Source organism: Pecten maximus, chromosome 6 (assembly GCF_902652985.1).
Source record: "Pecten maximus chromosome 6, xPecMax1.1, whole genome shotgun sequence".
NCBI lineage: Eukaryota > Metazoa > Mollusca > Bivalvia > Pectinida > Pectinidae > Pecten > Pecten maximus.
In genome coordinates, this window is record NC_047020.1 from 4,550,737 (window position 1) to 4,564,455 (window position 13,719).

Here is a 13,719-nt window from a genome sequence, read left to right on the forward strand (position 1 = left end):
TACTTTCGATGTCCTACTGTGATATGTATTCATTATTGAAAACCTCTCCACAAACGTTATATTTCTTATAATAAGATAACTTCACGCCAAACAGAATGGGAAATACATACAGGTGTGTATATATATATATATATATCACGTATGTTTATTGGATAATCGATTACTTTTTCTGTTATGAAGAGGCATAGTGGAGGTTGACACTGGTATTGACAAGTACAGCTCATCACCTCTCCCTTTCTTAACTTTTGTTAATGTCGGGTGAACTTTGAAATATCCTGAAAAGACTTTTCCTATGTGATTGCACATGCTAGTGTGTGTAGAGGCATATCATATAAGATAGTGTCACGATACCTCTTTAATCTGTTAATGGAAGCCGTACTTTGCAAAGCCGACGGAGATAAATGAATTCTGAAGAGGAGTTTTAATATACGTAGATACGAATGCTTTGCTTTGTTGGTGAATTACAGGGTATGTTCGTCAATATCATAGCGGTCTAATATTTCCTCTCTGCTGTGTACTTAAAGGTCTTGTAATCAATGATCGTAAGAATTGGGAACAAAACCTGACCATCGTACCAAACATCTTTACAAATCAAGAAATATCGTACTTCACACAGATACATACGCCATCAAATGTGTATCAACCAAAGTATTCTCCGAATCTAACCAAAAGGACTCCCCAAATGAATGTACGAAATAATGTTATACGACTGTTTGAAAATAAGAAATTCATCACGCATACATAAATGACTGGAGACAATTTTACTCCTGCTCTGATCAGGACTCGAGCTTACGACCTACGGCACCAAATCGCCAAGCCAGAAATATATCCGCAGCATTTACCACTGGGCCAAGTCGACATCACAAAACAGTTTTGATGTGGCATTGATTAACAACCCTATGCCCTGACATGACCACAAAGTTTCAATACAATAATCGATGAGTTATGATTCATCGCCAGGAGACACCGTTGGGTATTAATAACGGCTATATAACAATACCTATTAGCGTCATTCTAATGCTGTCATATGCTCATTTTAACTCCATTTTAATCAAGTGTTATTTATCGATTGGTGTTAACTACAATCTGTTAAACTATAAAAGGAACACTATATGTATATCTACAGTATTTAGGAAGCTTTACACGGGAATTTAACATGAAATATCCATTATCTGCAATCTAGAGATAATTCAGTTACGTAATGCTTTTACCTGTTAGTGGCATATACATGTATTACATAATTGAAGAAAAATTAGATTGCACAAAAATAAAATGTGTTCAAGAGAAATAATCATGTCTTCTCTTCTAATGTACATCTTCTTTGTTTTTTCATTGTTACCTGTTACTGACTACGTAACTGCATTGTAAAGTAAATACTTTGTCGGAATTCTTTGTTGAAAATCTAAATAAGGCATGTCTTTGTACTTGGTGCTAACTGACGTCGTGTGGTCGTCCCCAGGTTGATCATACTTTAGAAGCTCGAATATTCAGTCTGGCATTGTAGACAGAAAACACTAGCATACTTACGTCTAATGTATTCTCTACCGCTCGTAGTGCACATGTACAGTACGTTTCTTTTTTTTTCTGTATTTCTGCACATCAGTATTTTGGAAAACCTTAGATATTGATGTATCTATTAACGTATTAATTGAAATGAAATGAACCTATGTTCCCTTGAAGTTATTTGACCTAGCTTTATTTGTCGAACTATGCCATTTTAAATATTTCTTCGCTATTCCGCATACAGAGAATATGACAGTTGATGGGGTATCCTCAGTTTTAATTGTAGGGATATCCTTGTTTGTGTGGACTTGTCTTACGAATGTTCTTTGCTATTGTATTCCACTAAGTAAGCAGAGAAGCTCGGTTCTTTGACTATATTTTTTATTTATTCAAGGTCATTAAATTAAGGTGGGTATATACAAAACAATAACAAAAGTCAAACATATCACAGTGGGCTTTGCTAGTCATCAAATGCTTCAGGAGTCCTCCTTTATATCGGATAATTGTTATTTTGAACAACATCGCCTGATTGTCTCTCTGCTAGAACCCTTCTGAACTTTTATGGAAGCTCGCTCTGTCGGTATTATGGAGGCGTTGCAATAGACAGACGGATACAACCTCGATAGTCATTAAGAGTGTACATTGATAGTACGTATTTGACATATCCAGTTACCCGAAGAGTTTATTATAGAACCAGTCAATACAGTTTCTAAATATTCTTACATCACAACCATTACGTAATCAAACGCACCGCATTAAAGGAAGAACACAAATATAGTATTACACACCCTTACGTCATGAAAAAGTATTTTCCTGCCTGATAGGCATTTGATTGGGTAGTTCCATGACAGTTGGAGTACACGTGTTAGTAGAGGTCATAGACACTCGACCGGAGTCTGTCATTGTTTGTAAGCGTGATAACCTCATACCGAGGCTAGTGCGAGGAGGTCTCGCGGGTAAAGGTCCTCTATCCTCCCAGAAGTCTGCACGATCTAACAGGAAGTCCCGCCCGTGTTCCGCCAGGTATCTATCATCAATGTCGGATTCCACGTGTGGATCTGTTGAAAAGTGCGAAACAAGGGATAAATGATGGTTGATACAAAACATCCTTTAGTTTTATCAGAACGGAAGCAATAATTTACATTAAGACCACTTTAGCAGTATGATAGATAACTTCAAAGGTAAGCTGTGTCCCCTTACCACTAGTATCTATATACATGTAACAGGTCAAATTAATAGACTTGGTGTTCCCTTACCAATGGTATCTATACAACAGGTCAAATTAATAGACTTGGTGTTCTCTTACACCTGATATCTATGTAACAGGTTGAATTAATTGACTTTGTGTTCTCTTACACCTGATATCTATGTAACAGGTTAAATTAATAGACTTGGTGTTCCCTAACCATTGGTATATATATAACAGGTTAAATTAATAGACTTGATGTTCCCTTACCATTGGTATATATGTAACAGGTTAAATTAATAGACTTGGTGTTCCCTTACCCCTGGTATCTATGTAACAGGTTAAATTAATAGACGTGGTGTTCCCTTACCATTGGTATATATGTAACAGGTTAAATTAATAGACTTGGTGTTCCCTAACCACTGGTATCTATGTTACAGGTTAAATTAATAGACTTGGTGTTCCCTTACCACTGGTATCTATGTAACAGGTTAAATTAATACACTTGGTGTTCCCTTACCATTGGTATATATGTAACAGGTTAAATTAATAGACTTGGTGTTCCCTTACCATTGGTATCTATGTAACAGGTTAAATTAATAGACTTGGTGTTCCCTTACCATTGGTATATATGTAACAGGTTAAATTAATAGACGTGGTGTTCCCTTACCCCTGGTATCTATGTAACAGGTTAAATTAATAGACTTAGTGTTCCCTAGCCCCTTGTATCTATGTAACAGGTTAAATTAATAGACTTTGTGTTCCCTTACCATTGGTATATATGTAACAGGTTAAATTAATAGACTTAGTGTTCCCTTACCCTGGTATATATGTAACAGGTTAAATTAATAGACTTAGTGTTCCCTTACCCTGGTATCTATGTAACAGGTTAAATTAATAGACTTGGTGTTCCCTAACCACTGGTATATATGTAACAGGTTAAATTAATAGACGTGGTGTTCCCTAACCACTGGTATCTATGTAACAGGTTAAATTAATAGACTTTGTGTTCCCTTACCATTGGTATATATGTAACAGGTTAAATTAATAGCCTTGGTGTTCCCTAACCACTGGTATCTATGTAACATGTTAAATTAATAGACTTGATGTTCCCTTACCACTGGTATCTATATTACAGGTGCGTTCTCTTACCGGTGGTATATATGTAACAAGTGAGTTTTAGTGGACTTGGTGTTCCCTTACCACTGGTATCTAGGTACAAGTAAACTTAAGTAGACTGTGTGTTCTCTTACCAATGGTATCTATGTAACAGGTTCACTTTTTTAGAACGTGTAGTCCCTTACCAATGGTATCTATGTAACAGGTTTACTTTTTTAGAACGTGTAGTCCCTTACCAATGGTATCTATGTAACAAGTTGTAATAGGTGAACTTAAGTAGACTCCGTGTTCCCTTGCCAATGTTATCTTTCTAAAAAGGTTATTTTTAAGATACTTAACATGTATATTGCCTTACCAGTGGTATCTATCACGTGATCGAAGTATTTCTTGTCCTTGTAAAGTTCCTCAAGAAGTTCTCGCAGTCGTTTATCATCCATTCCACGCTTCAACATGTCCGCGGACCTTGGGGCGTCCAGGGACTTGGCGAGTCCATCTCCGTCCGTGTGAGGCCTCCGAGGGGGAGGGTTAAGGATTGACCATGGGATGGCGTGGCGTCGATCATGATTGGACTTTAGTGACTTTGCTAGGTCGCTGTCGGGAGGGGGCCTCACCCGTGTGAACAATGGTTCATTCTGTTTGATAACAAAGTAAAATTTCAACTATCTTTTCAACTTTTTAGAATTATTTATTAATGGTAAAGGCTCTAGAATATGCTCTTAAATAGTAAGTTTTCGAGACATTATAGAATGAATTTGAACTATTATAAGTTTATTTCAAAGACTGCTGTGGTAATGAAGCCATATTGCACATCAAGGTTCTTTAAATGACTTACCTGGCTCTGAGATGGACCGCCAACAAGGAAGAATTCGTCTTCACTCCCTAATTCTACATTTTGGATATCTTCATCATTTTCCTAAATTCAAGAGAAATTACGTCGTTATGTTACGAACTATTCATACACAGATAATTTGATTTCGATAAAAGCAGAATATATCTACTTTGAAAATAAGACAAAACAATTCTTTATACCCTTAAACAGAGATGATGCAATCGAATGCGCAAGCATAAAATATATATGATAACGAAACAATTAAACTGTGAAGCAGGTATTAAATCGGTAACGCAGCAGTGAACACTAAATATAGCTAACGTGGCTTTTCCTTTATTTATAAGGAATCCGAATACAATTTTAGAATAAAATATAATATTGATATGTAGGCTTAACATTAATATGTCAAGACGATCATATTCAATGTGTATTGAAAACAACAACGTGTGTGACTACATGTGTATTTTCCTGCAGCAGTCTATTGACCAATTAGATAGAAAATAATATAGCCATGTTTCAATTATCCGGTACCATTACAGAGGCTGTACATAGGTGACACAGTCGTACAGAAGCATTGCTACTTACACACACCATTTGGTATTAAAGTAATAATGTAAATATTGTGCTGATATGTAATTGGACAATCCTTATTCACGACTTTGTGTTGACTGGTGAACATGCCCTGTTGTCGAAATAATATTGATTGATTTAGCATTCTGATTTAACCTCTATGTTATTGTTAATTATTATTGCCAAACAACACCACTGTGTTCAGATTAGTAGACAATTGTCCACACACAGTTCAAGTCCCAGTTACATAAATAGAACCACTGCGTTAAAATAAATAACTTATGGAATTTAAGCATGTTATGATAAGTCATGTGAAAATATACATTCATTGGGGTGGTACGGAATGGTAGGAGACATTGGATCATGTAAACTAGTATTGAATGAGCAAATGAATATTAACATATTATAGATAATAAAACAGATAATATATCTCACTTTGGTTAAGCACGTCTACATAAAACTTTCCCGAAACAATATATTTTAGTTTTACTTTACGAAATCTCACTTTGATTACCGATATATCTATTTTTGTCAGATGAAGATAGGATTCGTTGGTGAAGTAAGAAAGTAGAAAATGACAGTACAACTTACATTGCTTCCTCCTTCACTAGAGAGCTCCTCTACTGATATCCTTCTTACACCAGGTCTTTGTGGTGCTAATGGATGGTTGCCTGGAAGAAAAGTTTGTATAATGTTAAACAATCATTGATCTACACTATGTGCCTTTTGCTGCTTGTTTTATTCTGTCGCTGTATTTAATAAACGAGTATAATGTTCTCGGTTGTGTAACATAGAAGTTTTCTCGTCTGTTCTTTTGAAGTTCTTTTTTAATAATTAGTTATTGACTAAACTCGTCTCCTCCCTGCGACATATCATTCTATATGACACAAAAAATTGCCCTACCTATTGTGTTGGCCTTCCCAGTATCTCCTGATCCTTGGACAAGCCATCTCGAAAGTTTTGTAGCTGATTTCTGTCAAATGTGGTAGTACTTGACCTGGTCAGTCCAATTGGCGGGAGAGTTGATCTTGGAGCGGTCGACGGTATGGTTCCTGGTTGACCATACACTTTTACTAAGTTACTAAGTTCTCTTGGCTTATCATTGTCAACTCCGACTACGTTTGTCACCTGCCCATGTCCGCTGTAGCCCTGGTCAAATTATTTGATATGACAAAACACTCAGATCTTTTAAAGCTCGTAGTCGTACTATAATAAATACTCTATCATCAACATTTTTTCAAAGTAAATGACACAACATTATAATCACGTTGTTATGATAAATCCAAAACACACGAAGTTTATATTAAGAAAACATAGCATTCCACCTACATTAAACACCGGTGGCAGGTCCTCAGTTTTCCTCTTTTTCTTCCGGAAGAGTCTATTTTTTAATTTTCGTCTATTTACTGTCGATGAGTCTATCCGGGGCTATAACATATTAAAACATATTGTTATTAAAAGAATTTGCCAATTTTACTCATTTTTACAACCAAGTATTTCTATTATAGCATTCACCATATCCTCTACATATATTTAATATGCCATTTGACTATACTCTCCATACATGTTTAATATGTCATTGGGGAATCATTTCCATATATGTTGAATATGTCATTCGAAAATCTTCTTTATGTATGTTTAATACGTCATTGGGGAATCCTCTCTATATTTGCTTGATATGTCATTGGGGAATCCTCTCTATATATGTTTAATACGTCATTGGGGAATCCTCTCTATATACGTCTAATATATCATTGGAGAATCCTCTCTATATATGTTTAATACGTCATTGGGGAATCCTCTCTATATACGTCTAATATATCATTGGGGAATCCTCTCTATATATGTTTAATACGTCATTGGGGAATCCTCTCTATATATGTTTGATATGTCAATGGGGAATCCTCTCTATATATGTTTGGTATGTCATTGGGGAATCCTCTCTATATATGTTTGATATGTCATTGGGGAATCCTCTCTATATATGTTTATATATATCATTGGGGAAGCCGCTCTATATAAGTTTAATATCGCATTGAAGGATCATCTGTTTTTAAGTTTAATATGTCGTTGGAGGCCCCTCTATATATGTTTAATATGCCATTTTAGAATCTTCTCTATATATGTTTAATATGTCATTTGGGAAGCCGCTCTGTATAGGTTTAATATATCATTGGAGGTTCCTCTCTATATATGTTTAATATATCATTGGAGGTTCCTCTCTATATATGTTTAATATATCATTGGAGGCTCCTCCCTCTATATCGCCTAAATACTCGATAATCACCTGTTCCTCCTTTTCAATAACGTTGCCTTCTTTATCAAAGTGGCCTCGGGCATCACTGAATGCAATCGTCTTTGACCGTCTCTATAAACAAGATAAAATTAGTTTTACTCATACTGGCTAGATTATTTATCATACACGCATAATATTGCTCAATTCGTTACCCTTATTACCTCTTTTGTTTTAAATGAAACATATATGATTACAACATCTATAGAAGAATTAATGGTTCTACAAATATCCTAAATAGCGTACCCGTGATTCACTTGTCCGCCTCCTCTCGTCAGAAGATCGCTGAGCCGTGCCAGATGCACGACCCTCTTCGACTTCCTTTTTCTCCGTATCTGCTTGTTCATCAGAGTCGTTTATAGGTCTTTCCGGCCCATATGTGTCATCCTTTAGCCCCTTGATTTAATATAAATTTGAGTTGGTTGTACATTATACTGCTCTGTTTATACAAGATCAAGTATATAAAACTGTACGTCAGGCTATATATCATGGGAAAGTGCAGGGATTGGCAAGCACCACATACTACCGAATTTGTCTGTGTAAGTTAACATTGTCATCCCAATACGTCCTTCAGTGGTACCTACCCCAGTCGGCCGGCCTTTCTTGTTTCTGTTTAACCTCGGTATATTGAAGAGTTTCTTTAGTCTCGCCTTCTTCATGTGTCTTTGAAATGTTGCTTTTGTGTATACTTTTCCGTCCGCCATTCTCTAACAAAAGTTAACAAATGAATATTGAAATAGTGTTGGGATAATGGTGTCTAGAAATACACAAAACATGTTACATTTAAATTATTTTGATTATATAATATATAAATATATCTAAGATGACCTGTCAGCGTATATACACAAATTGCTAATCACAACTTTCATTATACCTTTGAAAACAAATCTAAATGTTTGTAGACTTGTCCTACATTGCCATTGTTGTAATTCGGCCACCTCAGTCCGCGACCTTTAAACCTTTATGTTACCTTACAGGTACCGCTAGAGTAAGATTAGCTTACTTACAACAATGTGGCCATTTTCATTTCGAATGTATCCTTGTGGAAGGCAATCATCTTCAAGGTCAAACATATCGCTCTCGAGGTCACTGCTACTGTCAGCTTTCCTGACCTTTTTAGACTCTGGACTATCAGCGCGTGACGAACTCCGGGACCCATTCATTTCCTCTCTGTTATTTTTATTATTTGCTTGTTCTGGAATGTCTATTGTCACTTTAATGTCGCCCTCCTCGTCAGTCACCTTGCCATTTTCAATACCCGCCACTTCAACATTAACATCCATCCTTTCGATTTCTTTTTGTTCTTCCTTCGCTAACTCTTCCTCCTGGCAGGATAGAACCGTTCTTTGTTATTTAAGACTCATGTTATCACACTAAATAAGGAATATGGAACGAGCTCATCTTACGTACACAGGACTTCTACGAAGATTTTTTACTTTACACGTGAATGCTAATAGACCGCCGGAATAAGAAACAGGATGTTTCCTGTTAATATATGCTCAATTAAAAAATTGTTTTTCTTTTTGTCAATAACAGTTGTTACATGTATAAAATCATTGAGTACAGTTTTCGCATAATGAGAATCATGTGATTGTAAATGTTATGCTTATTCACGTAAGTTCGGAGGTAATATCGATAGCTTTGAAAAGATCTACATTAACGTTTAGTTCAGATGACTTCACAATGGGCATTCGCATTCTGATGGGACTTTGGAAATAGGAACATTTGCCATGCATTGTGACTTTGTATTTGTAAAGATGACATTAACATTTAATACGACTTTAATCAAATAATCGTAACAGCTTAGAAACAACCATATGTACATCATGAATGTCTATAGTACCTCTTAAAACAAGTCGATAATACAGAAATGCAAACAAATGGAATCCTAACTGAAAATTCATAAAACGATATATATATAGATTAACATGGATACTTTTGAAAGGTAAACTTACGATTTGATCTAGCTGCATAACTATATTGTCATCCTCGGGGAAATCCCAGTAGTGGGCGTCGTTGAGTTTCTTTTCTATGTCTTTTTTGGCATTGTATTGTTCCATATATGGAGCCACTGGTTGTGCAAATCTTTCCCTGTCAATATCTCCTATATCTGGGTCATTCATTTCCTCATCCTGGTTTTCGTCTGACACGCCATGCTTTTTAGACTTCTTCGAAGCAAAGAGTCGAACACCCCGCGTTTTGGATTTCCGTCGGGTGGCTTTGTCTCTATTCTTTTCCTCCATTTCGCGCGTGACAAGGACCTTGCTTAATAGGCCTGGTGGCTGAAACGCAAACATATCGGTACGCATATACATAGTGTTCATTATAGCAATAAAATATCATAGATGACATATACAATTAGCGAAAAATCGTTAAAAGGCGAGGATTTTAAAAATCTATTTCCAGTAGCTTCAGGATCTTAAAGGAGACATATTTCGTCTTCGAATTGTGTTATTTCAACATATTACAAAATATATAATTACCACAATATATTTCCCTCCAGTTCCCTCGTCCATATCCTCGTCGTTCATCTTTTTTTCTCCGTCAATTCTTTGCCCGTCCTGTTGAGTTGAAAAAATATGTACAAAATATATATTCATGTATATTTTAATCCAAAAGGACATCTAAACACATTGTATAAAATTATACGACACATATAGATCATTATTATAGTCCCACCGATCGTTTTAAAATAATATTAAATTAAAAAATTGCCCATATTAAGTTAGCCATAGTGGGTAGAGGCTATATAGAGTATATTTTAATCTTTATTTCGGCAGATTCTCAATTGCCCTACTCTACATCTATACATACTTGAGCCACGAATGACGATCATTATTCTGATGTTTATATGTATAATCATCTGTGGCTCAATTTCACATACCACACTTTACTGATATAACGCCTGTTCTTCAAAATATTATTTGTTGTCATATTTTGTGTTTTAATACGTGACATATTGAAAGAAGAATGAATTCTAAACCAATAGTCGACAACAAAATATACGAGGACGATGCAACATTTCACATCGTAATGTTCGTACAAAATTATAAAACACTATTCTGGATAAGGAAATTAGGAATTCAGTAAAATCCAAATCCAAGGTGAAGACATTATTGATACATATCATCATAATCCTCAAAAGCTAACCATCAAATATGACATTCATTAAAGTTAGCACATTACAGTATTCAGAATGATCAAGAAACCCAATCTTACTCAATAAAGCATGACCATCATGCTACAGTCCAACAATTCTGTTTAAAATAGATGTCTTTATCAGATATCACGGATATGATATCCTACCACACTGTTAATCCATTGACAATTAAGGAATGTTAACTACCTTTAACGTAGCAGCATCGTCATCTTCCTCGTCATCCTCTCCACCTGACTTGCTCCTTTCATCATCAGATCTCTACAACACCATCAATCCCATAGTAAAAGTGATATTATAATTTGTCTTTTGATATTAATATTTCGATTGCTATGATATAAATGATACCTTTGTTTTAGTTTCTAAGCGGACTTTCACAAATGTTACGTATTTGCTTAAGTAGAATAAGAACATTTCGCTTATAAACATATCCATTGGCGTATATTATATGTAAATATAAAACAGATTGCTTTATCTTAGTGACATTATACCTTTACAAAAACTTCGTATTCATTTCATTATCTCTAAGAGATATTACCTATCAAAATATCTTCTAATATTAGGGAACTTTAACGGACGTTTACACGGTACACAGAACATTCACATACATACCAATATGACACCTGTGGATAAAACAACTTTTAGGACACGAACACATAGCGTAAGTTGTGTATTTGGCAACAACCGGTGAAGCGAAATTCAAATGTGCTTTGAATAGGTTGCAATACTTGATCTTGCATAAGTTTTTGTGACTTTAAACACAAATCTCTCACTTTACTAGTACATCACCATATTATCTATATATGAGGTATTGGTTTGAATTGGATATACCCTCTGACCTCAGTTATTAGATTTGGCCAGGTTAACAGAAACATAATCCTTTAATGATTTAGACAGAAATCCTGTATATCGTCCTACGTCAAAATAAACAGGTAAAGGAATTAAACATGGCGGATAGTTTAATAAAACAGTGCTGTCTACATACTGCTAAAACACGGTGAATAACTAGGAGACAAACTAGACACAAATATTAGTATAGGTTGTAAATAACGGTAGGAAGAATTCTATATACATTAACAATGCCATGCAATACATCCTTGTACATGCAGAACATAAAGGTGTATGTAATCACAGGTCACTACCTCTTGGATATTTTCCTCTTTCGTGTCCTCATCCATCCTATCAGCTACAGAAGAGTTCGATGTTGTTCCATTTCCGTCCATTTCAGGTGATTTGTCTTCAACAGGTGCAACCCTTTGCGCAGTTTCAGATTGTGTTTCCGGTTCCTGTTCTTCTGTGTCTACGGTTTCCTGTGGTTTTTCATCATCCTCTTCACTATGTAAACTGTGATTTGATTTACATTGTGATTCTGGTTCGTGTGTAGAACCAGTTAAAGAAGAACTGTTGGACGCGGTTTCCATCGTCTCCTCCTCTGGAGATGTTGGATCTGGCTCCATATTTTCTTCTTTTTGAGAAACAGAATCATCTGACTTGGTCTCGTGACTTTTGTCGTCATTGTGTTCCTTTGATTGTTGATTATTGATTTCTGTGTCCTCCTCTCCCGGCCCCGAGTCTGCCTCCCTTTCTTCATCTATTTGTTCTGGTTGTGATTTGTCCTCTGATTCAGTCTGTGCTACATTCTAATACAATTTCATTCGTTAGTGTATTATAATCAGTAACATACAAGACACCTTTTATGCTGTTCCTTGATTGAGTAAATGAGTATACCTGTGCTACTCAACTTATATGATATAAAACTCAACAATACATGTAAAACTCTCATATATCAACGTATGATGGTAATCAATATCCTTTACAACTGTATCTTTGTCATTACAGAGTAATTTAAATATAGGATGTGAATCAATCACTAATAACCATTTTAATTGCCTGCGTAAGAGCGTGTCTAGTGTATTGGATGTTTTGTATGATTTCTATGCCTTTGTCTCATATGCATTCAACTCAGTGGAAACCATGCGTGCTTCAGAACAAAACATGCTGATAGAAAGATTGTATGGTAATAAAGGTGCTCGAACATCTTTAAACAGTTTTTGTGAAGAAGCATTCAATATTTCTTATCATAATTTGTGCAGGTTGTTGTAGCAGACAAGACTAATTAGTATAGTAACATATTGGTTATCCTTCCTGTAGTATACTGGTGTAGTCCCTTACAATAAAGCAACTGTTTATATGGGAAATCATCCCACGATAGACAATCCTGTCCCACTAATAGATGGATAACATGCAAAAGTATAGGAGCCTCTAAAATGCTAAAAGGGAGATGACAAAACATCAGAGGACTCTCTTATAGGAGTCATTTAAACAAAGATATTTTATAACACATGATGTCTCTTAATTAATGTTTCACAGGATATCTCTGTACTTAACTATTTCACGCTGGTGTACCGTAACACAGGAGATACCTTAACACCTGTATACCGTAACACAGAAGATACCTTAACACCTGTGTACCTTAATACTGGAGATACCTTAACACCTGTGTACCGTAACACAGAAGATACCTTAACACCTGTGTACCGTAATACAAGAGGTACCTTAACACCTGTGTACCGTAACACTTGTGTACCGTAATACAGGAGACACCTAACACCTGTGTACCTTAACACTTGTGTACCGTAACACAGGAGATACCTAACACCTGTGTACCTTAACACCTGTGCACCGTAACACAGGAGATACCTTAACACCTGTGTACCTTAACACAGGAGATACCTTAACACAGGAGATACCTTAACACAGGAGATACCTTAACACTTGTGTACCGTAACACAGGAGATACCTAACACCTGTGTACCTTAACACTTGTGTACCGTAACACAGGAAACACCTTAACACCTGTATACCGTAACACAGAAGATACCTTAACACCTGTGTACCTTAATACTGGAGATACCTTAACACCTGTGTACCTTAATACTGGAGATACCTTAACACCTGTGTACCGTAACACAGGAGATACCTTAACACCTGTGTACCGTAACACAGAAGATACCTTAACACCTGTGTACCGTAACACAGGAGATACCTTAACACCTGTATAC

The 13,719-nt window shown here is 35.9% G+C and overlaps 1 protein-coding gene across 1 annotated transcript in view; it reads right to left on the reverse strand.

Moving 5' to 3' along the window:
• Positions 1 to 1,867: 1,867 nt before the first annotated feature.
• LOC117329959 overlaps positions 1,868 to 13,719 on the reverse strand; it is a 45,302-nt gene continuing 33,450 nt past the window's right edge. Inside the window, exons 10-23 of the mRNA XM_033888191.1 lie at positions 11,800 to 12,297; positions 10,847 to 10,918; positions 9,984 to 10,061; positions 9,456 to 9,782; positions 8,508 to 8,825; positions 8,085 to 8,207; positions 7,747 to 7,896; positions 7,495 to 7,575; positions 6,537 to 6,635; positions 6,113 to 6,356; positions 5,799 to 5,878; positions 4,641 to 4,721; positions 4,164 to 4,440; positions 1,868 to 2,561 (exon numbers count right to left, since the gene is read on the reverse strand). Coding sequence (XP_033744082.1) covers positions 2,299 to 2,561; positions 4,164 to 4,440; positions 4,641 to 4,721; positions 5,799 to 5,878; positions 6,113 to 6,356; positions 6,537 to 6,635; positions 7,495 to 7,575; positions 7,747 to 7,896; positions 8,085 to 8,207; positions 8,508 to 8,825; positions 9,456 to 9,782; positions 9,984 to 10,061; positions 10,847 to 10,918; positions 11,800 to 12,297 — 2,691 coding nt within the window. The 3' untranslated portion in view covers positions 1,868 to 2,298. The remainder of the gene's footprint in view (positions 2,562 to 4,163; positions 4,441 to 4,640; positions 4,722 to 5,798; positions 5,879 to 6,112; positions 6,357 to 6,536; positions 6,636 to 7,494; positions 7,576 to 7,746; positions 7,897 to 8,084; positions 8,208 to 8,507; positions 8,826 to 9,455; positions 9,783 to 9,983; positions 10,062 to 10,846; positions 10,919 to 11,799; positions 12,298 to 13,719) is intronic.